General features: G+C 55.9%; 1 protein-coding gene across 2 annotated transcripts in view; it reads right to left on the bottom strand.

Annotated features, from left to right (window-relative positions):
* Positions 1-15,694: 15,694 nt before the first annotated feature.
* The window catches only part of LOC133360040 (ral guanine nucleotide dissociation stimulator-like 1), a 37,201-nt gene continuing 25,066 nt past the window's right edge, over positions 15,695-27,829 (bottom strand). Inside the window, exons 10-18 of one of the 2 annotated variants that reach the window (XM_061578612.1) lie at positions 27,398-27,572; positions 26,018-26,104; positions 24,342-24,374; positions 23,013-23,134; positions 22,562-22,648; positions 20,255-20,498; positions 18,511-18,828; positions 18,306-18,420; positions 15,695-16,430 (exon numbers count right to left, since the gene is read on the bottom strand). In XM_061578612.1, the coding sequence (XP_061434596.1) occupies positions 16,183-16,430; positions 18,306-18,420; positions 18,511-18,828; positions 20,255-20,498; positions 22,562-22,648; positions 23,013-23,134; positions 24,342-24,374; positions 26,018-26,104; positions 27,398-27,572 (1,429 nt within the window). In that variant the 3' untranslated portion in view covers positions 15,695-16,182. Of the gene's footprint in view, positions 16,431-18,305; positions 18,421-18,510; positions 18,829-20,254; positions 20,502-22,561; positions 22,649-23,012; positions 23,135-24,341; positions 24,375-26,017; positions 26,105-27,397; positions 27,573-27,829 lie in introns of both variants that reach the window. The other variant, XM_061578611.1, reaches the window with a different exon arrangement.

Raw genomic sequence — 27,829 nt, forward strand, 5'->3', positions numbered from 1 at the left:
ACTCAACGTTTAACCGACTCACGCCGGCTTGTGCCCGCCCTCACAGTCGGGCATATTTGCGGAATACACCACGCCGCCGTTGACCCTGGCCATTGACCGAGCAACCCAACAACGTTCCTACCAGCTCCCTCCGCAGGAATGTGTTTTTGCGTCTTTGACGCCAACAGCAAAATTTTGAGTTTTCATGTCTCTCTCTCCTCGTGGATTATTCTCCGGGTCCTCCGGTTTTCCTCTCCACGTTTACAATCGACGCCACCACGCGTTTAGAGACGACGTGGCCGCTGCTGGACTTCTCCTCGTGATGGTGACGACGGCGGCGATCATCATCCACCGCGTTGAGCTGTCACGCGTGACAGAAGCCACGTGGCCCAGTGGGGCCCTGAGCTGGTGACCATTTTTTTGAATTTTTTTTGTTTTTGGGGGGAGTTGTATAACGAAGGCCTCCCCAGCAATCACGCGAACGTTGGCTCAACGTTGGCATGTGGCTGCGCTGACGTTGCCCCACCACTGGGTTTCTAAGTGCGCTGCGTCAAGCGAAGCTGTGGACGCGTCAAGCGACGAACTGGCGTTGTTGTTGTTTTTGTTTTTGTTGTTGTTTTTGTTGTTGTTGTTGTTGTTGTTGTTGTCCCCTGGGTCGTCTCGTCCAAGCCCTGCCACTTCGAAGTCGATCGCGAGTGACGGGGAACGACGCACCACCCGGGGGCACCACGGGGACACGCACGCAGTGGTGGTGGCGGTGGTGGAGGTGGTGGTGGCAGTGGTGGAGGTGGTGGTGGCGGTGGTGGCGGCGGTGGTGGTGGTGGCGGTGGTGGTGGTGGCGGCGGTAGAGGTGGTGGCGGTGATGGCCACTTGGCAGAGGCGTTTGTTGAGGGTCACGTGAGCTGTGAAGCGCAATTGGCATCACCGCCATCGAGCAGTGGACACACCACGATGGTCGTGCTGATCATTGCGACACCGTTGACAGCTGACGACAGAGCCGCTGTGTTGCACAATCGTAGCCTTGTTGCTGTACTGCGCTGCTTAGCCTCAACCGAGTGGCTCTTCTGCTGAGCCAGGGGGTGCAGGCTGGGGTTGGCGGGACACAGACAGATTTTTGTTGAGAAGGTAAATCATCGAAAAGGCAAATTAAGTGCGGGGCACGGCAAGTTACGACTTACTTCGTTTCATCAAACCCCCTGTGCAATTATAAACATTGTCCATTTTTACTGGTAGGAACCTCCTGGTTACACCAGCCCACAGGGGATTATTGTGTCCGTCCGTCCGTCGTGCAGGGAGGGGCTGGGTGGGGAGGGTAGGGTGGGGAGGGAGAGGCTGGGTGGGGAGGGGAGTGTGAGGAGGGTGGGGCTGGGTGGGGAGGGTGGGGCTGGGTTGGGGAGGGTAGGGTGGGGAGGGAGAGGCTGGGTGGGGAGGGGAGTGTGGGGAGGGTGGGGCTGGGTGGGGAGGGTGGGGCTGGGTGGGGGGGTGGGAGGGGTGGGGCTGGGTGGGGAGGGGCTGATCACCCCGTGGTGCCCTTAAAAAACTCAACGTTTAACCTACTCACGCCGGCTTGTGCCCGCCCTCACAGTCGGGCATATTTGCGGAATACACCACGCCGCCGTTGACCCTGCAGGCCATTGACCGAGCAACCCAACGTTCCTACCAGCTCCCTCCGCAGGAATGTGTTTATTTGGTTTTACGATTGCGAACCAAAGTTGTGCAGGGCTCGAGTGAATGTGAATCACAACCTCTACCATGAACCCACATTGCCACTGCTCGTGCCCGCCCAGCGGAATGTGGTCGCCAGTCGGGCTGAACGAATAATCGATTTCATATCGAAATCGCGATTTGAAACAAAGCGATTAGCAAATCGTAAAGGCTGCGATTTTTTGCGATTTGAAAAGTCCTACTCTTACGTTCTTATTGGAAACGTTTATTTATTTATTATTATAACTTTATTTATTTGTTTTACTGAACAATTGTTCTATGTTTGATTGTTCTATTTCAATTTAAACATTTTAATAAGTACATGTTGGAAGCAATTAATATATTTTAAGTTCTCATCCTTGCATTAGACTATATAGAGCAGTTCATATGTTGATGGTATCACGTGGTAATGCTCTATCACACGTTTTACATCGATTACACAGTGAAAATTGAACTGAAGCTTGACTTAAACACATTTATTCGCAAATCAAATCGCAATATCTGTCAGAAAGATTGCAATTTGACATTTTCCACAAATCGTTCAGCCCGAGACTCGTCAAAGGCAGGGGCCCGTCCATAAATGACGTCACGCACCTGGGGGGGGGGGGTCAGACATTAGTGACGATGTGTGACGAGGGGGGGGGGGGAGAAATGTGACGTCACGTAAAAATGCGCAACTTTAAATAAATATAGACAACACGTTCTACTTAATTAAATAGACTTCGTAATAACTTTTATCCTACAACATCAGAGTGCAGCGCCGCATTAAATACGCACCACAATGACAATAGTTTAAAGCGATTTGAAGCATGTTTTATTTTTTTGGGGGGGGGGGCAGAGCTTTGTGACGTCATATTTGAGGGGGGGGGGTCTGACTTTTGTGACGCCGTGTGACGAAGGGGGGGGGGGCAAAAATCGTCTAAACTCGCGTGACGTCATTTATGGACGGTCCCCAAGGTCCACTTAGCCAAACTATCATGGCACCGTGGGCTTGAAGAGAGGAGCAAAGCCCCTTCCCCACCAGCAGCGCCGCGAGGCGAGGCAGTTGCAGGGGCCGCGCCTCTACTCTCGCTGAACACCGCCGGCGGAATTGGGAAATCCCCATTTTCGTTGTAGTCGCACGCGCGGATTTCTGAGTCGGCGCGAAGCTGAAAGGCGTCTCGCGCCTACTCGGAAGTCGACGATTAACATCGCTGAGCCGCACGTCAGCTGCTGCTACTGCTGCTTGCTGCTGCTACTGCTACTCCTGTTGCTTGCTGCAGCTGCTACTGCTTGCTGCTGCTACTGCTGCTACTACTGCTGCTGCTTGCTGCTGCTGCTACTGCTGCTGCTTGCTACTGCTGCTGCTTGCTGCTGCTGCTACTGCTGCTGCTTGCTGCTGCTGCTACTACTGCTGCTGCTTGCTGCTGCTGCTACTGCTGCTGCTACTGCTGCTGCTACTTGCTGCTTGCTGCTGCTGCTACTGCTGCTGCTACTGATGCTGCTAGTGCTGCTGCTGCTTGCTGCTGCTGCTACTTGCTGCTACTGCTGCTTGCTGCTGCTGCTACTGCTGGTGCTACTGATGCTGCTGCTTGCTGCTGCTGCTACTTGCTGCTGCTACTGCTGCTGCTTGCTACTGCTGCTACTGCTGCTGCTACTGATGCTGCTGCTTGCTGCTGCTGCTACTTGCTGCTACTGCTGCTTGCTGCTGCTGCTACTGCTGCTGCTTGCTACTGCTGCTACTGCTTCTGCTACTGATGCTGCTGCTTGCTGCTGCTACTTGCTGCTACTGCTGCTGCTGCTTAGTGCTGCTGCTTGCTACTGCTGCTGCTACTGCTGCTGCTTGCTGCTGCTGCTACTGCTGCTGCTACTGATGCTGCTGCTTGCTGCTGCTGCTACTTGCTGCTACTGCTGCTTGCTGCTGCTGCTACTGCTGCTGCTTGCTACTGCTGCTACTGCTTCTGCTACTGATGCTGCTGCTTGCTGCTGCTACTTGCTGCTACTGCTGCTGCTACTGCTGCTGCTTGCTGCTGCTGCTACTGCTTGCTACTGCTGCTGCTCGCCACGGGGAATTTCAGCCGACGAGGAAGTGTTCGCTGTTGATGGAAAAAAAACCTGTTCTATGACCCGCCAGCATCGAGTGAACATTCACACCCCATGCGTGTATAGAGTAGAGCAAGGCCGTAATTATAATAGATATTGGGGGGGGGGGGGGGCATCACCCCCCAAATATTCAAATATGCTCAAAATATCCCCCCCAATTTATTGCTATAAAATAGATTTATGTTTATATGATTGTGGTTATGGTTGTACTTTATTCATCCCTAATCTTGGCCATTACATCACAATGAAACAAGAAATGGTAAAAAAGTAAAAACAGAGCAATGTAATACAATACAATATTAGACATTATTGTAAAAAAAAAAGTCCATCCCATGTGTTAGTGAATTTTTTAATATTTTAGGCAGGAAATGAGTTTTGAAATTTAGATTTTTTTTTCTGGTGGGGGGGGGGGGACCCCCAGACCCCCTGGAAGATTTGGTCCCCCCAATGTTGACTCCATGGCTACAGCCTTGCAGTATAAAGTCCATTCTCATCGATCCATTATCCAGCCCTCTGCGGTCGATAAAGGACGCGTGGTTGTCTCATGGTGAGTCCGGTCACCCCTCCCCCAAGCCCGTCATGGGAATGTGGAATTTCCACCACCGGCTCTGCTGTAGGGCTGGGTACAGGTAATTACCACCAACGCCTCTCAGTGGTCGTGTGAGCAGGACATCACGTGTTTGACTTGTTAGATCCACTGCTGAATTAGGTCTTTCCTGCACAGGTTCATGGTGGGGGGGGGGGGGGGGTGAGGTTATTTGACCATACTTCACCACCCTGGCCAGCACTGCGGGTGATGGAAACGGCAGGGAGCGTCGTCGCGGGAGCATAGAAGTAGAGCACAACAGTGTATGCCGTCGCCCCGACGCAGCCGATGCCGACGTGTTCGCCATGGGTGTTTGGTCACTTATGCAAGAAGCACAGGAACCAGTGCAGTCTGGGCGATTTGGCACGACGTTTGTCAGCGTTATTTTAAATAAATATAAATAAATATATAACGTTTCCACACCTGGACTTATCAATTTCTGTGGTTTATGGAAATTCGCCGAATTTAACTTTCCAAATTCAATATGGTCACTCCATTCATGTAAGGCGCTGTGGTTATTTACAGCTGCTGCGACAACGCAAAAACGAAGTTCAATCCCCGGCCACGACTAACGCCAGCGGTGAGTCACTGCGCAACCCCCAGGCACACGCACCGCAATCGCAAACTCGCACGGACCAGAGCGGTGAAGTATGGCCGGTCAACTCACGTGACCGACACGGCGTGGATTGACCTCGCAATGAGTTGACAATTCAACAGTAACCAGCGGCCAACCTGCGTTCGTTAAATTCTGATTATTTTCTCGGGAGCACGTGGTTACGGGCAGTTCTCGGCTTACGAACACAATTCAGGAACGAATTGTGTTCATCGTAAGACGAACGGTTCCCAAGTCGAAACACAATTACGCACCGTTGTATTTAAGTGCCCTATACGGCCTGTGTTGTGAAATGTTCAACAGAAAGAGAAGCCACTGTTAAACTCATTATATCTCGCGAAGGATCGCTCCTTGGAACAAAATCGATTCTGCGGTTCAGTTTACAAGCGCGAGTTCGCGTTTAAAGTCAATGTCATTTGTTATTTTTCATGGAAGCTGGTTCGTAAGTACGGGCGTTCGTAAGTACGGGCGTTCGTAAGTGCGGTTGTTCGTAAGTCGATGACTGTCTGTACACAGGCCGTCGTGCTATCGTTGTGCGTTCCCGCAGTGGCCAATCACTGCGTTCGTTACTGACATCCCACTGGAATCGGTTACCGGTTACTGACCTTTGTTAATCGGTTCTGAACCGGTTACCAGTTGACCGGTTGACAACCCAGCAAAGCACTCAACACTCATCGCGTTCATCAATATCAGGAGATACAAATATAAATGCAGGGACTTCTCTACTTACGAACGAGTTAGGTTCCAGATGTCTGTTCGTAAGTCGCTTTGTTTGTAAGTCCAACGTTACTCCTGTCGATTCCAAACATGCTGTATGGCATGTACACTAAACACGCGGAATGGCTTCATAAGTTGTATAATCTGCTTTAGACGTAGATTCCACTGCTTCTTCACGTTCTACAGATGTAGATGCCACTGGTTCTTCACGTTCTAGAGATGTAGATGCCACTGGTTCTTCACGTTCTACAGATGTAGATGCCACTTGTTCTTCACGTTCTAGAGATGTAGATGCCACTGGTTCTTCACGTTCTACAGATGTAGATGCCACTGGTTCTTCACGTTCTACAGATGTAGATGCCACTGGTTCTTCACGTTCTAGAGATGTAGATGCCACTGGTTCTTCACGTTCTAGAGATGTAGATGCCACTGGTTCTTCACGTTCTGTAGATGCCACTGGTTCTTCACGTTCTAGAGATGTAGATGCCACTGGTTCTTCACGTTCTGTAGATGTAGATGCCACTGGTTCTTCACGTTCTGTAGATGTAGATGCCACTGGTTCTTTATATTCTGCAGATGTAGATGCCACTGGTTCTTCACGTTCTAGAGATGTAGATGCCACTGGTTCTTCGCGTTCTGCAGATGTAGATGCCACTGGTTCTTCACGTTCTAGAGATGTAGATGCCACTGGTTCTTCACGTTCTGCAGATGTAGATGCCACTGGTTCTTCACGTTCTAGAGATGTAGATGCCACTGGTTCTTCACGTTCTAGAGATGTAGATGCCACTGGTTCTTCACGTTCTAGAGATGTAGATGCCACTGGTTCTTCACGTTCTAGAGATGTAGATGCCACTGGTTCTTCACGTTCTAGAGATGTAGATGCCACCACCGCCATCTACTGCGCGGCGATTGAACTCGCGACTCTCGGTCCGAACAGGCAACTGGAACACGCGGGACCAGGTTTGTTCGTATCTCTGAAAGTTCGTCAGTAGAGGAGTCCCTGTTACTGGTAGGAACCTCCTGGTTACACCAGCCCACAGGGGATTATTGTGTCCGTCCGTCGTGCAGGGAGGGGATGGGTGGGGAGGGGCTGGGTGGGGAGGGTGGGGCTGGATGGGTGGTGGGAGGGGCTGGGTGGGGAGGGTGGGGCTGGGTGGGGGGTGGGAGGGGTGGGGCTGGGTGGGGAGGGGCTGGTCACTCCGTGGTGCCCTTATAAAACTCAACGTTTAACCTACTCACGCCGGCTTGTGCCCGCCCTCACAGTCGGGCATATTTGCGGAATACACCACGCCGCCGTTGACCCTGGCCATTGACCGAGCAACCCAACGTTCCTACCAGCTCCCTCCGCAGGAATGTGTTAAAGATGACATTTTTGGATAATGGACCCTTCTTCATAGCACTTAAGGGTCATTGCCTGAAACGTCGCCTGTCAAACGTTTGCTCCTTCGTTGACGAATGTGTTCGGCTGTTGTTCGTGAGCTGCTCTCGAGACCGCTGCCAACGTAGCAGTAAGGGCCCGTCCATAAATGACGTCACGCGATTTTTGACCCCCCCCCCCCCTCGTCACACGACGTCACAAAGAGTCAGACCCCCCCCTCAAATATGACGTCACAAAGCTCTGCCGACCCCCCCTCCCAAATAAAACATGCTTCAAATCGCTTTAAACTATTGTCATTGTAGTGCGTATTTAATGTGGCGCTGCACTCTGATGTTGTGGGATAAAACATGTATTAAAAAGTCTATTTAATTAAGTAGAACGTGTTGTCTATATTTATTTAAAGTTGCGCATTTTGATGTGACGTCACATTTCTCAAACCCTCCCCCCCCCCTTGTCACACATCGTCACAAATATCTGACCCCCATCCCCCCCACTAGGTGCGTGACGTCATTTATGGACGGCTCCGCAAGCAGGTCGCGTGCCAGCCACGCGGGACTTCAACTTCAGTCTCCAGGGAACTTTGAACTCGAGCGCCACCTGCCGTTGCTTCAAGCGCGTCGGCGCCTTCCTCCTGCTGTGGCTCCTGTTGATTGCGGCTGGGCACAGCCACCGGCTGCGCTTGCCACATGAAGGTGGTCAAGCTCACACAGCCGTAGCGCCAGCAGCCAGCGAGGTGGTGCAGCGTCATCGCTGTGGTGTCTCTATGGGTCTGTGCGTGTCTATGGGTCTCTGTGAGTCTGTGGGTCTCTATGAGCCTGGGTCTATAATCGTCTCTGGAACTGAGTCTCCACGGATCTCTTAGTCTCTGTGGGTGTATACGAGTCTCTCGGGGTCTCTGTGAGTCTCTGGGCTTCTGAGTCTCTGTGAGTCTCTATAGGTCTCTAAATCTCTGTAAGTCTCCATTGCTCAATGGGTCTCTGCTGTTGTGGAGTAACACATGCAGCCAGCTATGGCTGCAGGGTTTTGGTAGTACATGTTGTTTATGTCATTGTGAAAATTCCGTCACAGTTACTATGATCACTTTCATTGCTTTCATGGCTTTATTTTGGTGATTTCGAAAAGTGTATTGGTTTGGCCATGTTTGTTTGTTGTAGTACAGAGTTAGACTGATGGCTTTAATCTAAGTTGTCTTGTGGTTGTTGTTGTTTGACTTGCATCCTACTGGGATTTTTGCACACTGTGTTGGTGTACGGTGCTTTTTCTGCAAGATTTTGTTGTCTTTTCTTGTATTTTCTGTTTGCAGTCACATATTCACTTTAAGATGTTTTTTTGTTCATGTTTTAGTTTTTTGTTTGTTGCGGTTGCACCCGATTCAAAAACCGAATGGCTCACAGGGAAATACATAATAAATGAACTTGAACTTGAGTCTCTGGGCCTCTGAGTTTGTGAGTCTCTGTAGGGAGGCGGAGTCGGTGGTGGGCGGGCGGGGGGGATGGGGGGCAGGCGGAGGAGGATCTTCTGCACTGCACCTAAAGAGGCAGTGGTGAATGAATGATGATAATGTTCATGACTTAGGCCCATCTATGGCAGTAATTGGCCGTGGCCTTGCCCATACAAGGAATCCTGGAACGGGAGTCGACGAGTTTTTGACGATGCAATGCTCGATTGAACGGGAATCGACCGATAGTTTTACGAAACAAAGCTCCATCCATGCTCGAACACGCAGGCACGTGTACTCATCATGTCATAGCCATGCTTCATCCTCGAGCAAAATTCCTTTCATCCTGTTACAGCGCCGGCTGACTGCGGCTCACTGCAAGGCCCCCACCCCCAGCCCCCCCCCCCCCCCCAGCTTGGGGTTGCACGGCCACCACAGTCCGGCACCACGACGCGACTCGCAGTCTGCATCGTCTCGACGAGTCTCCACCACACGGGGCTGCACCTCGCTCCCGCTCTCCACGTGGTGGCCGCGTGGATTTGTCTCCGCGTTTGGAGTCTTGCGTGGGTGTCTCTGTGGGTCTCCTCTGGAGGAGGCTCGTGAAGGACGCTGCTGCTGCTGGGCAGCTGGAGGCAGTCGCCCTCCAGCAACAACGGATGGCAGAGGAGCGACGCTCACAACAACGTGCAGAGCGCCGGGCGGATAAAATACAGCAAGTTGGGGGTACATCTACCAGTCATCTCAGTCAGCCAACCCATGGCACCTGCTGGGTCTGTCCCGAGACCTCCTGTCAGCGAACCTTCGACACTTCACGTGGCCTCAAAGTGCACCTGGCCTGGCACAGGCACCGTGGTTACGTCACTAAGTGGCGAATGGCGGGGATTGGTATGGGTCTCCACAAGTCTGTGTGGATAGTATAGGTCGATATGTATCTCTATGGATTGCTATGAATCAAAATCAATGTACCATATGAACCTTGTGGCGGGACCCCGGGGTCCCGAATAACCGGAAGTCAAACTCGTAACTAATTTATTTTTGGCGACTCCGTCCCACCGCGCACATGAACGCCGCGACCCGCCTGGCGCGGATCGTTCTGTTGTCGTGTCGTGTCCAAGCGCAGCGGCGGCGAGGACGAACGCGCACAAGAGCTGAACAAGCGAATGCTGCACTCCGTGCTCGGGTACGGGCAGGATCATCGGCAATCCCTGTCTGCATCCGCTATTCGGCGAATCGCTCGCCGTTCCCGAGGACTTCCAGAAAACATTCGGCGGCAATTTCATCGCGAGTCGATGCAAGGGGCGCATCATTGAGTACGTCAGCCTTTCCAGCGGCACGTGCCCAGCGGCACCATCCACGGCCACGGCGCCGTGCCCGACATCGTCGGCGGCAGCGTCGCCATCATCTGCTACGTCGTCTCGCATGACAACACGGTTGTCCTCAAAATTGTCGACTGTCCAGCAGCGAAAGCAGTCGTCGAACGCGCCGTAGTCGTATCAACTTTGATTTGTGCATCGTGCAGAGCTCGTCGAGAGGAACAGATTGCCGTGTCGTTCGCCTTCAACAGACATAAAATGACGTCGCAACGCAGTTTATGCGAAAGCCGGGGGCTTATGGGACCCCGGGGGCTTATGGGACCCCGGGGTCCCGCCATAACGTTCAACTTAACTCTGTATCGCTATGGGTCTCTAAAGAGTATCTTATCTATACAAGTGAAATGACAGTAGAGTCAATCTGTGGTGTGAGTGGACTGGTGGCCACGGGAGGTAATGACAGGGGAGTCAGCTTGCAGTACGAATGGACTAGTGGCCACGGGAGGTAATGACAGGGGAGTCAGCTTGCAGTACGAATGGACTAGTGGCCACGGGAGGTAATGAGAGGGGGTCAGCTTGCACTACGAATGGACTAGTGGCCACGGGAGGTAATGAGAGGGGGGTCAGCTTGCACTACGAATGGACTAGTGGCCACGGTAGGTAATGACAGGGGAGTCAGCTTGCAGTACGAGGGGACTGGTGGTTACGGGAATAGGAGCGTGGCCAGGTGACAGAAGAAGCCGTCAGAGTCTGCTGGTGAAGCGAGTGGTCTACAACCAGCGAGAAGGTTCGGGAATGGGGGCGTGGCCTCGGACCGTATGTAAGGGGGAGATGGCGCTGGAGACTCGGGGCTGTCGCAGTGGGGTCTATTCGAGTGATCATGTCTCTACAATAAAGAAACCATCTCAGGACGAGTGTGCCAAGTCGTCATTACACATGCATCTATTGGCCTACGCGTCAAACTCTCCCCACAGGTTTTCTATAGGGCCCATAATTTAGGTCGTGTGGCCACAATCACACGACTACTGCGGCTGGGTCTTTAACTCCCATTCATGAATCGGCAATGATGTTGCGATGCGGGTGATGGTTAACCCCCCCCCCCCCCCCGTGTCTTCGATGAGTAATGTCAAAGGCAAGAGGAGGTGCGGCAACGACGACGATGATGATGTTTGAGTCTCGAATGAAGAGGTGCTTATGATTCTGAATGTCCGCGTTGCTCCACTCCGTTCGCGCAGCAGCAGCGGTGGCGGCGTTCCTCCGGATCTGGGTGGTGGGATGAGAGCGACACCCGATGAGGCGAGTTCGTCGAGGTTCTGGTTGAGGTGGTTGTCGCTGGCAAGACGTCAACGCGTAAACTCCCACCGCACGCAAATCATTCCTCTTACAGTCCTCCGTCACCAACACCCCCACCTCTACTCCATAGCACATCATCATCATCCTCCTACTCCCTGCCCTGGCACCCCAGCTATGACCAGGCCAACCCCTATCAGTACCCCAACACCAACCCTTATCACTACACCAACCCCTATCTCTATCCCTACACCAATCCCTACAGCAAACCCCTATCACCACCACCCCTACACCTATACCAAACCGATCATTACCCCTATTCTTATCACTACACCCCCAACACCAAACCCTATCACTACCCCACCTCAACCACTCCCAGCTGTCCTCCCGTCACCATAACGACACAACCCCCACTCTTCTCCATCTCCACCACGGTCATCTCACGTGCACATTGTATCACTGCTGTCAAGCGCCTTGGAAAGAAGACGCTGCTGCGACCGAGAGACGAGACGTTCAGCTACGCCCGCGCGTCGTCTCTGCGGGTATCTGGTGGCAGACACAGGCAGCGATGACTGCCCTCGATACGGCAAGCCACGCGCGATGGGCCAAGCGGTCCTCCCTTCCACTCGGCTACCACCAACCCCCCAGGGGCTCAGCAACACCATCATCATCATCATCACCATCATCACCATCAACACCATCAACACCATCATCATCACTATCAACACCATCAACACCATCATCAACACCACCATCAACACCACCATCAACACCACCATCATCAACACCATCATCAACACCATCATCAACACCATCATCAACACCACCATCATCAACACCACCATCAACACCACCATCAACACCATCATCAACACCACCATCAACACCACCATCAACACCACCAACACCACCATCAACACCACCATCAACACCACCATCAACACCACCATCAACACCACCATCAACACCACCATCAACACCAGCAACAACACCACCAACACCACCATCATCACTGCAATCGCGGCAGCCCTTGCACTTATTTGTTCAAACCAGTGCCAGTGTGCGGCAAGCGACTTGCGAGCGAAGCGTCGTCGCGACGGGCAGGGTACGTGTGGTGCTTTATTTGCGCGACAGTAACCCTGTGTGTGCACAGTGCCGCTACGCCGCCAATCTCTTACAGACGTTCGCTTATCCGACCCTTGCACAGATCCGCCGATACACCAAGTCTACCGCATGCCACGCACAACATCTACACCGAAGCACTGCGCGCGCAATTATTCTGTAGAGCGACCCATTGCATAAGTGTTGTGCACGATCGTATAATGCGTCTGTGTGTTTACGTCTGTGGCGAGTTCGTAGTTCAGCGATTCGCGCGCTGAACTACGAACCCCGGCGACCCGAGTTTGATTCTGCGCTCACGGCTACCAACCACAGGCACTGGCACTCTCTGCGGGACAGGAGGGGGGGACAGGAGGGGGGGACAGGAGGGGGGGACAGGAGGGGGGGACAGGAGGGGGGGACAGGAGGGGGGGACAGGAGGTGATGACACGCAAACGCCGCAACACGGAGGCAGCCCGAGGTGGGAATCCAACCCCGGCGTCCGTCTTGCTGCGACTTCTCTCCCGCTCCACCACGTGCTGGGACCTTCTTCACAGCAGCCCGGTTCAATAACCACAACCACCACAAGACAAAGATCCCCCGTATAGCCTCAACAGGCTGTTGGGGCAAGTGCTGTAAACGAGCAGCACCTATGAAGGCCGGCACGGCACACGAGGGGGTGGGTGGCCAGCACCGCGCCAGGCCGCCTTTGTCTCCCGAGTGCCGATGTTTACACACCGCACCAGGTACTCAGTTTAGGCCGAGTCAACCTAGGGGGAGGCTCAGAACAGGTTCAGACAATCGTGTTGGCCGTACCCAGGTCGCCGGGTGTTGTAGCGCAGCGACCTAACCGCTGCGCCACCGCTCCCCACCACCACCGAAACATCGGACACCGTTGCCAAACAACGAGCGGCACAACCCCCGCACGTCGTGTGGGCACGCGGGGGGGGGGGAGGTTGTTTGACCGTACTTCACCACGCCGGTCGCTGCGGTTTGGTAAAGACGTAAGGGAGCCTTCCGTGAGACGTGGGAGCTCGCAAGTCCCGAGTGCCACGCTCGGCCTTGCTGCCCACCACGTAGCCCAGCAGCAGCACTAAGCCTATAACACCTGTTATGCACGGTGGTGGTGGTGATTCCACCCCCCCCGCCCCCATATTCTCCAAGAGAAACGACCGAAGGCACGGAGACGCGAGGGCGACAGAAACTCGCGCAAAGTTACCGGGACGGACGCAGCAGCAGCCCGGCAAACGCCTTTCGCGAGGGGCCACAAAATTTGCCGCATCACAAATACGTGTCGCCCAATGACGACGACGTCTCTCTCCGCACGGCAACAAACAACGACGTCGTACATTCGCTCTCCGCGCGCGCCGCTCTTTACGCACACGAGGCCATCGGCGAAGGGGCTGCGTTTCGCGGGCGGCTATCGAAAATGCCCTGCCAGGCGGGGGGTGCCCGGTGGCTGCCATCCACGTGGTGGGCTGTGCCCCACGGGTGGATGGCGTCTCTCCTCCGGACACGGAGCCGACTGCTCGGCCTCACCCTACAGTTACGAGAGGGAGAGAACTCACTAAAGTTACAAACGCCCGCATGGCCCGGGGCTGTCGTCAGGTGGAAAAAGAAAACGGCGTTGATTTTTACAAAAGAGAAAGAAAAAAAAGACGCCCATTTGTTGCAGGTGATCCTGACGACTATTTTAATTGCATGGCTAAACAATTAACTAACAACAGGGAGGATAATAACGCTACGTACAGGGGGGGGGGGGGGGGGCCTTGGCTTCAAGAAAAGGCGCTTTCAAAAAAATCGAGATTATTTTGATTAAATTGCCCCCTCAACCCCAATGTTTAATTCCCAAAGTTGTACAACAACGCCATCGCACGCTCCACGGGATTTAGATGATTTTCATTTAAATGTTTCATCTCGCACTTGCAAAGTGGGCCGGCGTAGACGTGACTATATATATATATGTTTATATACTTGGGTCAATCCCCGCACAGCCGGCAGCTATTAACCAGGGTGACCAGTCGCCGAGTCTCAACTGAGCGGCGTAATCCCTTGAGGTCAGCTCACGATGCACCGTTCCCCGACACCGGGAGGGAGGGAATGTTTGCGTTCTGTGCAGAAGGCCACGTCATTGTTTAGTTATGATAACCACATTATAATGATCAGGCCCTGTTTATACCCGGCCAGGAAAGCGTCACCGAGTCGCTTGACTCTTTAGTAACGAGGGTCCTGCTGAGTTTTTCGCAGTTCGGGGGGGGGGGGGGGGGGGGGGGGGGCGATGGTTGCCGTGTACGATTCCAAATCGAGTGATTTGCGGTGTGATTTTGCGACGAAAATTTGGCAACATTCTTACCACAACACCGGCACACAGCGGCCTACTAGCTCTTGCGAACGACGCCACTGGTATTTTTAGCGTCCGCTGCGAGTAAAATTGGACGGCCGCGCCATATTATTATTTTGACTGTCAAAACACAGACACGCGCGCGTGCACACACACCGCGGTGTTAACCAGGGTGGCCTGCCGGATTCGAACCGCGACCGCCGGGCCACGGCTGGGCCACGGCGGGGCCACCGCCCCTTCGCCGGGAGAGCGTGACGGCCGAAAACCACAACAGCCCATTAAAAAAGCAAAAAGACACCGATTTAGTGATCTCCGTACAAAATACAGAACCCCCGGCGTCGGACGAGGTGACGACGCAGGGGGAAGGAGGTATCTTCATTTTGTTTATATATATAAAATTTACATTTTGTTGATAAGGCCTTGCTTCACCTAACATCGATCGCCGCAAACCAGGGCTCGATTGCCACCGACTGTGTTCTGTGTGGCCGGCAGACTCCAGAAGGTGCCGGCAAGCCGGCGGAGAGTAAAAAGTAAAAACCGCGGCGAGAGAGGCGGTGCGCGAGACGCGGCGCGCCGGGCGCAGGAAACACCCCACTGCGTCGCCGGGAGACGGTAGTGGCAGGGCCCCCAGAGAGGAGCACGTGACCAGTAACCGCAGGCGCCGCGAGAGGAATCCTGGATGCGGCGTGACGGCCGAGCACAGGCGCGCTTTGTAAACGAAGGCCCGGCCCACCCCCCCCCCCCCCCCCCGCCGGTGAAACGACGGCCACCTCGGCTTCTCCGGCCAGTGCCCCTCCGCGGTCGGTCCACGTTGGGCTAGAAAAGTGTAAAAATAGAGGAGGTCTTTAGGCTCCGTGGCGAGTGCAGAAGATGTTGAGCGGTTAATAAAAATAGATATATACAATCGTTACGCGACACGCGGCTCCCGACAACGCCCCGAGGCGCGTCACGGGGGCCCAGACCGAGAGGCCAATCGGCACACTGGCGTCATGTGACCTCGAACCACCAATCGCAGACTCCCGCAGGTCACCGACAATTTTTTTTTTTAAGGCTTTCCCAAACGAGGTTGAGAACGTTTTTCCTGCGGCTCTGTCCGTCTGTCTGTAACGGCGGGACCGGGGGGGGGTTGGAGGGGGGGGGGATTGGAGGGGGGGGGGGGTTGGAGGTGCGGGGGGTGGGAGGGATTCACGATAGCGCTCGTCAAGGCGGTCCGATCTGAACGAAACTTTCGGTATGAAGTTGCGTCGCTTTAAGGGACTCGGCAAAACCGGACAAACGTTCACCGCGCCCCCCACCCCTCGGCGGAGCCGCTCTCAGAGCCCCCCTCGGTCCCCATCGCCGTGTTGGATGCGCGCGATTCTTTCCAGATAGCTTTGGTCCCAAGGTGGACAGTTCCCCCCGGCCACCGCCACCGTCGCCACCAGCACCGCCACTCGTGCCGCCGCACGCGACCACCAGCCGGCGTGCGGGGGGGGGGTCCCCCTCGCGCTACGACACGGTGGTTTTCTGGTTTTCCGCTCGGCCATTCGCCGAGCCAGAAACCGGCGTGGCTCCGTTTTGTGCCCGTGGATTAAAAAAGGAGCGGACGCTGCTGCTGCTGCTGCTGCTGGCGGCGACGGCGGCGACGACCGGGGCGTGAGGCCCGCTCAGAGCGTGAGGCGCGAGAACGTCTCGGCCAGCGCGGCGCGGGCGCTGGCGTGGGCCCGCGGGGCCGCAGCGGCGACGGAGGAGAAGGAGGATGAGGAGGAGGCGGAGGAGGCGGAGTGGTGGGATGGCGAGGAGGGTGCCGCCCCCCCCCGCCGGCGCCCCGAGGAGCGCTTGCGCAGAATGAAGTTGTAGCTGGGCGAGGTGACCATGGCGTAGTAGACGTTGGAGCCGTCCGGGATCGCAAACTCTGCACGGCAGAGAGGGGGGGGGGGGGGGGCACCCAGCACAGGTGACCCGGCGTGGGAGGTGAGCACGGCAATTGTAAAGCGACACACTTCTCTGTTCCATGGAATTCGGTGAACCTGTGCTTTTGGATAGCTCCGGTATTCAGAATCAGAATGTTTGTTTCTTTCTACTGCAGGAGGAATCCGATGAGCTTTAAAGCTCTTTTTTACAGATGTAGGGGCACGGGGTAAGAACGTCACAACAACAAACAATACAACAAACACGATAGGAAAGGTAAATCAATTATATCCTTGGTTCTTTCGGTAAAGTCACGTAGAAGGGATGATGATTGCAACACAAGCAATCATCATCAGGTGTGAAAACCAGAGCAAGAATTTTATAAAAAAAATATGATTGCTTGTGTTGTAATGAAAACGTCGTGAGAATTGTATTGTTTTACTTTTATTATTTCCCTTCAACGTGACTTTACCGAAAGAACCAAGAATAAGAATCCCTGCAGTCACGAAAGCTTTAAATGTAAATAAATCATTTAAAGATGTACAAACACAACTAGTTTTTTATCTCACCAGGAAAAGACCACTGAGGCATTAACTGATGTTTCAGAAGTGGCCTGGCCACAAGCAATAGCTCAACAAAGTGTCAAGTCACATGGATATTTATAGCAGCAAAACAATCTAAATCATGAGATGTTGTGTCACGTGGTTTGTGAGATGTTTGGGTCACGTGGTTTGTGAGATGTTGGGGTCACGTGGTTTGTGAGATGTTTGGGTCACGTGGTTTGTGAGATGTTGGGTCACGTGGTTTGTGAGATGTTGGGGTCACGTGGTTTGTGAGATGTTGGGGTCACGTGGTTTGTGAGATGTTTGGGTCACGTGGTTTGTGAGATGTTGGGTCACGTGGTTTGTGAGATGTTTGGGTCACATGGTTTGTGAGATGTTGGGTCACGTGGTTTGTGAGATGTTTGGGTCACATGGTTTGTGAGATGTTTGGGTCACATGGTTTGTGAGATGTTGGGTCACGTGGTTTGTGAGATGTTTGGGTCACATGGTTTGTGAGATGTTTGGGTCACGTGGTTTGTGAGATGTTGGGTCACGTGGTTTGTGAGATGTTTGGGGTCACGTGGTTTGTGAGATGTTTGGGGTCACGTGGTTTGTGAGATGTTGGGTCACGTGGTTTGTGAGATGTTTGGGTCACATGGTTTGTGAGATGTTGGGTCACGTGGTTTGTGAGATGTTTGGGTCACATGGTTTGTGAGATGTTTGGGTCACATGGTTTGTGAGATGTTGGGTCACGTGGTTTGTGAGATGTTTGGGTCACATGGTTTGTGAGATGTTTGGGTCACGTGGTTTGTGAGATGTTGGGTCACGTGGTTTGTGAGATGTTTGGGGTCACGTGGTTTGTGAGATGTTTGGGGTCACGTGGTTTGTGAGATGTTTGGGGTCACGTGGTTTGTGAGATGTTTGGGGTCACGTGGTTTGTGAGATGTTGGGTCACGTGGTTTGTGAGATGTTTGGGTCACGTGGTTTGTGAGATGTTTGGGTCACGTGGTTTGTGAGATGTTTGGGTCACGTGGTTTGTGAGATGTTTGGGTCACGTGGTTTGTGAGAGGCTTGGGTGAGGTGGTCTGCGAGCCGCTCGCTCTACCGCTGAGCCATCCGGCCAAATTGCACCTCCATTGATGCTGGTAGTTGCTGGCCACTTGGCGTTTTTGGGCCTTTGGGCCTGTGCTCAGCAAATGTGATTTAAAAATAATAATAAATATAATGGCAAACGCACAATCATGATAAAATTGCAGAATTTTAATTTTTTTACAATTGAATAAAGATACGAAAGTGGGACGCTCGATAAACGGTCGTTGCGAGCGTTGTCCTCTGACCTTTGCCCTCGCCGATGACCTGCACGAGCAGGAAGTCATCCGGATTCTCGGCCTCCATGTTGTGCTTGGTCATGGCCTTGCGGATGGCCACCGGCGTCTTGTCCTGGCTCGTCAGCTGAGAGGACAGAGAGAGGGGAAAGTGTCACGGTGCGTCACGGCGCGTCACCATGAACGCGCGCCACAGCGTGTCACTGTCACGACTCACCAGCACGCTCTTGTAGAGGTTGCCGTTGGCCCTCTCCAGGCTGACGCGCACGATGCACTCCCCCTCCGAGCGGCGGCTGCACGCGGGCGACGCGGCGCGCGCGGCGCTCGGCACGTCCGATCCCGAGCGCTTGTGCGTCCGCGCCCCCGCCGGCCTCGACGAAGGGGCCGCCAGCATCGCGCCGTCGACGGCGGTCGCCGCCGCGGCCCGGGGCCTCTTCTCGGGAGACCCCGGCGTCGAGGCGGAGGCGGCCGCCCGGGGGGGGGGAGCCAGCGATGCGTCCGAGCTGCCCTCGAAAGCCGTGTCCGTGTCGTCCCACTGATGCATTGTGGGAGCGCGGCGAGAGAGACGGGGGATCATTCGTTGTTGTTGTTGCGTTTGTTTCCTCGGGAAACTCACGACCTCGCGAGGCTTCCGTCCCGACCCGGACGCCTGCCGCAGTATACAGGGTGCTTCAAAAAAATGTTTAACACTCATATGGGACTATCGTTTTTAATGGAAAAAGGAACGGATAATAACAACACACTGTACCACGATAACAAATGTCACGTTAATAGCTACAAAAAGTCAAAGAGTCTCCACGTGTTGGCCATCGTTGCGACGCGTGCCTGGAATCTCCTCCAGGTGGTCCCCAGAGCCCGGAGGCGGCACCACTTCTCGTGGCGTTGTTGCAAATTCTCGGAAGTGTTCACATGTTGTTGAAGCACCCCCCTGTGTTTGGAGTCTGCGTCTCTCTCTCTCCCCGTGGTCACGTGGATATTTCTCCGGGTCCTCCGGTTCCCCCCCCCCCACATTTACAATCAACCACGGGTTTAGAGAGTATTTGGCTGCGGTAGATTTCCAGGTGATGATGATGACGACGATGATGATGATGATAAGCCACTTCGTAGAGCTGTCATTTGTGATGGCAAAGTCGCTTCTGACGAAGAGCGATATGGCTCAGCGGGCATTAGCTGGTGACATTAAAAAGATGGTTTGATAGAGCATCAACATCCTTGGTGTAGCGGGAGGGTCCTGCAAGGCTGTCCCAGGAGGGGCGGTGTTGCTGTGACTGCTACGCTCAGGGATTCGCAGGCATTTTTGAGCACTGAGATTGTGTTGCTCAAAACCAGCTACGTTCAGTCTCACACTCCTTCTCTCACACTCTCACTCGCTCACACGCTCACACACTCCCCCTCACACTCTCCCACACTCCCTCTCTCACACTCTCTCTCTCACACTCGCTCACTCGCTCACACACTCCCTCTCACACTCTCCCACACTCCCTCTATCACACTCCCTCTCTCACACTCGCTCACTCGCTCACTCGCTCACACACTCCCCCTCACACTCTCCCACACTCCCTCTATCACACTCTCTCTCTCACACTCGCTCACTCGCTCACACACTCCCCCTCACACTCTCCCACACTCCCTCTATCACACTCTCTCTCTCACACTCCCTCTCTCACACATGCTCACACTCCCTCTCTCTCTCTCTCCCCCTCACACTCTCCCCCCCTCACACTTTCACACTCTCTCTCAGACTTTCTCTCTCACACTCTCACACTCTCTCTCACACTCTCCCCCCCTCACACTTTCACACTTTCTCTCACACTCTCCCACACTCCCTCTATCACACTCTCTCTCTCACACTCCCTCTCTCTCTCTCCCCCTCACACTCTCCCCCCCTCACACTTTCACACTTTCTCTCACACTCTCTCTCCCTCTCTCCCCCCCACCCACCACCCCCCTCCCTCACTCACCTCTGACCCCTCCGGGCCGGGTGGCATCACAAAGATGCGGATCTCCGGCTCCGAGCCGCTCGTGCGGATTTGGGGGGCCGCCCGCCCCCCGGCGGCGGTGGGGGAGGGGGGGGGCGGCGTTGGGGGGGGGCCCTCCCCCTCCGAGGCGCTGCCGCTTGAGCCGACGCGGCCCGACTGGCAGCGCCGCACCCTGGGCCCCCCCCCCTCGGCCGCCAGGAACGGGGAGTCGGCCCCGGAGAAGACCCTGCTGAGATAGGGAGAGGCACCGGGGCGGGGAGTGGGACGACAACAACAACAACGATGTCAACAACAACAACAACAATTATTACTCCGGAGAAGACGCTGCTGAGATAGGAAGGGACATCGGGGCGGGGAGTGGGACGACAACAACAACAACGTCAACAACAACGTCAACAACAATTATTACTCCGGAGAAGACGCTGCTGAGATAGGAAGGGACATCGGGGCGGGGAGTGGGACGACAACAACAACAACAATTATTACTCCGCTTCTTCTAAACTATAAACTCACACATTATGTAGTTAACCAGGTGAGCCGCACGGAGCGACGGAGATAACTTGTTACACGCTTTCATTTAACTCGCTCTGTCTGTTGTTGTTGTTGTCGTTGTTGTATCCTCAAATCTTGTAACTAAATTTTAACCCACTTCCCAATGTGGTATCGACTGCAAACTTGGTGTACGTACGTCATACCGATGACAATACTAAATTCTATCATAAAAACAACAAAATATATATTTTTAAACATTATTTTTTATATGTTATGTTTCAGCTTGGGTCTAATTGTCCACGGTCAACTCACGTTGGCTGTAATTGGCCACGGCCCCTACGTTACAGCAAGCTTCGGGGCCATTTCCTGGAGTCGTGGAGTTCTGCCATTACTAGTACAATTCAGAAAAGCGTGTTTTTTTTAAGTTTAAAAAAAATATTACTTATTCAGTAGCGACCTAGCCATCACAAATGGTATGCTCAAAGGGAGTGGAAATTCATAGCAGCAGTCGAATACTCGTGAGCGCGCGTCGATTCTCAAAACGCGTGAGGGGTAAAACCTGAGGACCCGGAGAACGATCCACGCCACCACGTGGAGAGAGAGAGAGACACGCAAACTCCAAACATACAGCTGCAGGCGTCAGGGTCGGGGTCGAACCCACGACCTCCTGTACACCAGGCGAGGTAGTTAACATCTCCTAGCCACCGTGATGATGATGAGAGGGACACGCAAACTCCAAATATACAGCAGCAGGCATCAGGGTCGGGATCGAACCCACGACCTCCTGTACACGGCAATGCGAACGGCGAGTGGATGAGCGGATAAGAGGGTGAGCGGGTGAGTGGGGGAGCGGGTGAGTGGGTGAGTGGGTGAGCAGGTGAGTGGGGGAGCGGGTGAGTGGGGGAATGGGTGAGCGGGGGAGAGGTGAGCCGGTGAGCGGGGGAGAGGTGAGCCGGTGAGCAGCGAGCGGGTGAGTGGGTGAGCGGGTGAGCGGGGGAGCGGGTGAGCGGGTGAGTGGGGGAACGGGTGAGCGGGGGAGAGGTGAGCGGGTGAGCAGCGAGCGGGGTGAGTGGGTGAGCGGGTGAGCGGGTGAGTGGGTGAGCGGGTGAGTGGGTAGAGGTGAGCGGGTGAGCGGGGGAGTGGGTAAGCAGGTGAGCGGGTGAGCGGGTGAGCTGGTGAGCGGGTGAGCGGGGGAGAGGTGAGCGGGTGAGCGGGGGAGTGGGTAAGCAGGTGAGCGGGTGAGAGGTGAGCGGGTGAGCGGGGGAGTGGGTAAGCAGGTGAGCGGGTGAGCGGGTGAGCGGGTGAGCGGGGGAGAGGTGAGCGGGTGAGCGGGGGAGCGGGTGAGTGGGTGAGCGGGGGAGCGGGTGAGTGGGGGAGCGGGTGAGCGGGGGAGAGGTGAGCGGGTGAGCAGCGAGCGGGTGAGTGGGTGAGTGGGTGAGCGGGTGAGCGGGTGAGTGGGTGAGCGGGTGAGCGGGGGAGAGGTGAGCGGGTGAGCGGGGGAGAGGTGAGCGGGTGAGCGGGGGAGTGGGTAAGCAGGTGAGCGGGGGAGCGGGTGAGCGGGTGAGCGGGGGAGCGGGTGAGCGGGGGAGTGGGTAAGCAGGTGAGCGGGTGAGCGGGTGAGCAGCTGAGTGGGGGAGCGGGTGAGTGGGGGAGCGGGTGAGCGGGGGAGCGGGTAAGCAGGTGAGCGGGTGAGCGGGTGAGCGGGTGAGTGGGAGAACGGGGGAGCGGGTGAGAGGTGAGCGGCCGAGCGGGTGAGCGGGTGGGCGGGTGAGCGCTAGCGACGCCCATCTGTCTCACCCGCTGAAGTGGCGGATCACTTTCTTGCGGGGGCACGGGGACAGCGTGCTCTCCACGGGCGGCTCCAGCTGGCGCGACAACAAGTAGCTGGAACACAACAGCATCGTCGTCATCGCCGTCGTCATCGCCGTCATCATCGCCACCAACGGCGTGACCATCACAGTCATCATCATCGTCGCCAGCATCATCATTGTCATCATCGTCATCGCCCTGATCATCATCATCATCGCCACCACCGTCTACATGACCATCACTGTACCATCATCATCAACATCATCGCCACCGCCATCGGCGTGACCATCACGGTCATCGTCGTCGTCAGCGTCGTCACCACCACTCGCTGGGCCACTCCAATCCATTGCTCTTCCCCCCTCGCGCTGGGAGAAGCTCGCCACCGCCCGCGCCGCCACCGCCGCCGGGTACCTCTGCTGCACGCACACACACTAGGTACCTCTGCTCCTCGGAGAGGCTCGGTTGGCTGTGGAACCAGGCGAGGAAGCGCTCCTCGGGGCGGAGGCTGTAGCTGTTGCACGCCGACTGCAGCAGCTTGATCTGGGCCAGCACCTCGAACTCCTGAGGCGGAGACGCAGCGACACGCACGGTCGAGACGCGCGGGGCGGGCGGGGCGGGCGGGGCGGGTGGGGCGGGCGGGGCGGGCGGGGAGGGCAGGGCAGGCAGGGCAGGCGGGGCAGGCGGGGCGGGCAGGGCGGGCGGGGCGGGGCGGGCGGGGCAGGCGGGGCGGGCGGGGCAGGCGGGGCGGGCGGGGCAGGCGGGGCGGGCGGGGCGGGCGGGGCAGGCGGGGAGGGCGGGGCGGGTGGGGCAGGCGGGGAAAGCAGGGCAGGCAGGGCAGGCGGGGCAGGCGGGGCAGGCGGGGCGGGCGGGGCGGGTGGGGCAGGCGGAGAGGGCGGGGCGGGCAGGGAAGGAGGGGCGGGCGGATGAAGGGGAGGAATTATGGACTGACGGATCACTGGATGGTGATGATGGCGGTGGTGCGAATGAGAGGCTTTCACAACCAATATCGTACATAATAAAAAGTGTTTTTTTGGTTCCCCCGCTTAAATATTAAATTAATATTGATATAAATACAAAATGTATACAAATATATTAATATTACATTTAACATATTACATGTATAGAAATATAAATGTTACATTTATGCGATCTAACCTAAAAAAAACTATTATGGTGCGAATGATGATGGTGATGATGGTGATGATAATGATAATGGTGGTGATAGTAATGATGGTGGTGGTGATGATGATGATGGTGGTGGTGGTGATGATGATAATGATGATGATAATGGTGATGATAATGATGATGGTGGTGGTGGTGATAATGATGACGGTGGTGGTGATGATGATGACGGTGGTGGTGATGATGAAGGTGGTGATGATAATGATGATGGTGATGATAATGATGAGGGTGGTGGTGATGATGACGGTGGTGATGATAATGATGATGGTGATGATAATGATGAGGGTGGTGATGATAATGATGGTGGTGGTGGTGACAATAATGATGGTGGTGGTGGCAGTGATGGACAGATGAACGGAAAAAGGATGTGCAGATGGATGAAATGGTAAGTGGACGGATTGACAGAAAGGTGGACGGTTTCAAGCATTGGATAGACATATGGATTGATGGACAGCTTGATGGATGGATGTATTGATGGATGGATGTGTGTATTGACTGATTGATGGATAGATGGGTGGTTGGAGTGATGGGTGGAGGGAATGATGGGTGGTTAGTGCGGACTGCCCGAGTGTACGAAGGCACCCACCCGTCTCCTCTTCTCAAAGTTGACGAGTCCTCCCTGTGACACGCCATACAAATGAAACGAATGAAAGCGATAAACATCGGCGATTTTAAGCGAGGTATTAGCGCCGAGCCAAGAAAGCCCTGCCGAGTCCCGAGACTCACTCGGTCGGGAAGGCCCCGCGGCCGATGAATGTTTAGCCGATTCCACTCGGCGTAGCATGGCTTGATGTGTGTGAGGAAACCTGCAGTTCGCATGTAAGGCTACAGTGAATGCGAGTGAGTGTGTGGTTGAGTGAGAGCGAGTCTGAAAGAGTGAGTGTGTGGGTAAGTGTGAGTATGCGAGTGAGTGCGAGTGTGAGTGAGTGTGTGGGTGAGTGCGAGTGAGTGAGTGGGTGAGTGAGTGAGTGTGTGGGTGAGTGTGTGAGTGAGTGGGTGTGTGAGTGAGTGAGTGTGTGGGTGAGTGAGTGGGTGAGTGTGTGGGTGAGTGTGTGAGTGAGTGGGTGTGTGAGTGAGTGTGTGGGTGAGTGTGTGAGTGAGTGGGTGTGTGAGTGAGTGAGTGTGTGGGTGAGTGAGTGGGTGAGTGAGTGTGTGGGTGAGTGCGATTGAGTGAGTGGGTGAGTGAGTGTGTGGGTGAGTGCGATTGAGTGGGTGGGTGAGTGAGTGCGAGCGAGTGCGTGAGTTTAGTGCGAGTGTAGTGGTCAGCACACTGTACGACCAACCCGGTGACCCGAATTCGATTCCCGCTCACGGCCAACGCCGGTGACGATTATCTGAACCGGTCCTGGGCCTCCCCTAGGTCGACTCAGCCTCAAATGAGTACCTGGTGCGGTGTGTAAACATCGCCACTGGGGAGACAAAGGCGGCCGGGCGTGGTGCTGGCCACCCACCCCCTCATGTGCCGTGCCGGCCTTCATAGGTGCTCACACACAGCACTTGCCCTAAGGCAACACGGCGGACCTCAGTGTGCGTGTGGGTGAGTGAGCGGGTGGGTGAGTGCGTGTGGGTGAGTGTGCGTGTGAGTGAGTGCGCGTGTGGGTGAGTGCGCGTGTGGGTGAGTGCGCGTGTGGGTGAGTGAGTGGGTGGGTGAGTGTGCGTGTGGGTGAGTGAGTGGGTGGGTGAGTGTGCGTGTGGGTGAGTGAGTGGGTGGGTGAGTGTGCGTGTGGGCGAGTGAGTGGGTGCGTGAGTGAGTGGGTGCGAGAATGTGCGTGTGGGTGAGTGTGCGTGTGAGTGAGTGGGTGAGTGTGCGTGTGGGTGAGTGTGCGTGTGGATGAGTGTGCGTGTGCGTGAGTGTGCGTGTGGGTGAGTGTGCGTGTGGGTAAGTGAGTGGGTGCGAGAGTGTGCGTGTGGGTGAGTGAGTGGGTGGGTGAGTGTGCGTGTGGGTGAGTGAGTGGGTGCGTGAGTGAGTGGGTGCGAGAATGTGCGTGTGGGTGAGTGTGCGTGTGAGTGAGTGGGTGAGTGTGCGTGTGGGTGAGTGTGCGTGTGGATGAGTGTGCGTGAGTGTGCGTGTGGGTGAGTGTGCGTGTGGGTGAGTGAGTGGGTGCGAGAGTGTGCGTGTGGGTGAGTGTGCGTGTGGGTGAGTGTGCGTGTGGGTGAGTGTGCGTGTGGATGAGTGTGCGTGTGCGTGTGTGTGCGTGTGGGTGAGTGTGCGTGAGTGTGCGTGTGCGAGAGTGTGCGTGTGGGTGAGTGAGCGCCCCTTACCTGCACGTGGTCAGGCAGTGCGGTGTCCAGCATGGTGAGGTCGGTGAGGAACGTGCCCAGGTAGGGGACAGTCCCCTGCACAGCGCCCTGCCACACAACGACAACAACGACGACGACGTTCAGCACAGAGTGGAACAACGCGGAAGCCCAGAATAAACACCTCCTCACTCACCACCAAAACGTCACCGCACCCCCTCCTGGCGTTGACATTTCTTCTCCTCCACAAAGCCACCGGTGGGACCAGCCACTGACTCACTAATTCACTCACTCACCGCCGGTGGAGCCAGCAACTGACTCACTAATTCACTCACTCACCACCGGTGGGACCAGCAACTGACTCACTAATTCACTCACTCACCATCGGTGGGGCCAGCAACTGACTCACTAATTCACTCACTCACCACCGGTGGGACCAGCAACTGACTCACTAATTCACTCACCACCGGTGGGACCGGCAATCGCATTGGAACATCAGCAGGCCGATGCGCGCATCTCCTTCATATGCGTCAAATTAAAAACGTGGGTCACAGCGGTGCGACTGTGGCCATGCAACCCACAGCTACGGACCGCACGGTGAACCCACTGTGGTCGTCTGGGCTCCTTCAACGCCGCATCGCCAGTTCGCTCGCCCGCTCACCACTCGCTCACCGCCCACTCACCGCGCGCTCACCGCGCGCTCACCGCTCGCTCACCGCCCGCTCACCGCCCGCTCACCGCGCGCTCACCGCCCGCTCACCACTCGCTCACCGCCCGCTCACCGCCCGCTCACCGCGCGCTCACCGCTCGCTCACCGCCTGCCCGCTCACCGCTCGCTCACCGCCCGCCCGCTCACCGCTCGCTCACCGCGTGCCCGCTCACCGCTCGCTCACCGCCCGTCCGCTCACCGCGCGCTCACCACTCGCTCACCGCCCGTCCGCTCACCGCACGCTCACCGCGCGCTCACCGCCCGCTCACCGCGCGCTCACCGCTCGCTCACCGCTCGCTCACCGCGCGCTCACCGCTCGCTCACCGCTCGCTCACCGCGCGCTCACCGCTCGCTCACCGCTCGCTCACCGCGCGCTCACCGCTCGCTCACCGCGCGCTCACCGCTCGCTCACCGCGCGCTCACCGCGCGCTCACCGCGCGCTCACCGCGCGCTCACCGCGCGCTCACCGCGCGCTCACCGCGCGCTCACCGCGCGCTCACCGCGCGCTCACCGCTCGCTCACCGCTCGCTCACCGCGCGCTCACCGCGCGCTCACCGCTCGCTCACCGCCCGTCCGCTCACCGCGCGCTCACCGCTCGCTCACCGCCCGCTCACCGCCCGCTCACCGCCCGCTCACCGCGCGCTCACCGCCCGCTCACCGCGCGCTCACCGCCCGTCCGCTCACCGCGCGCTCACCGTTTCCTTCTGCATCTGCAGGCGCTTCTGCACCTTCTTGTGGTTGTCCTTGATGTGGCTCTCGAGCGTCGCGAACTTGGAGCTCGCCTCCTTGAGGAGCAACTCGCGGCTGTTCAGGTGGTTGTTGTCTCCCGAGAAGATGTCGGAGAGCTCCTCGAACAGCGCGCTCGTGTCCCTGCGCCGGCGGGAAGGACCCCACCCCCCGGCAGCGTCACGCCCGTCCTCGCGCCCACGCTCGCGCTCATCCCACCCGAGTCTACGGGAGCCCATGGGCCTCTGTACGAGTCTATAGGTCTCCACGTGGGTCTATGGGTCTCTGCGATTCGGTGGGTATCAATGTGAGTCTACGTGAGCCTATGGGTCTGAGTCTGTGGGTGCCTGTGTGAGAATGTGGGCATCTGTGCGAGTCCATGGGCCTCTGTACGGGTCTAT

Source organism: Lethenteron reissneri, chromosome 67 (assembly GCF_015708825.2).
Source record: "Lethenteron reissneri isolate LAM-NWPU_2019-01 chromosome 67, ASM1570882v1, whole genome shotgun sequence".
NCBI lineage: Eukaryota > Metazoa > Chordata > Hyperoartia > Petromyzontiformes > Petromyzontidae > Lethenteron > Lethenteron reissneri.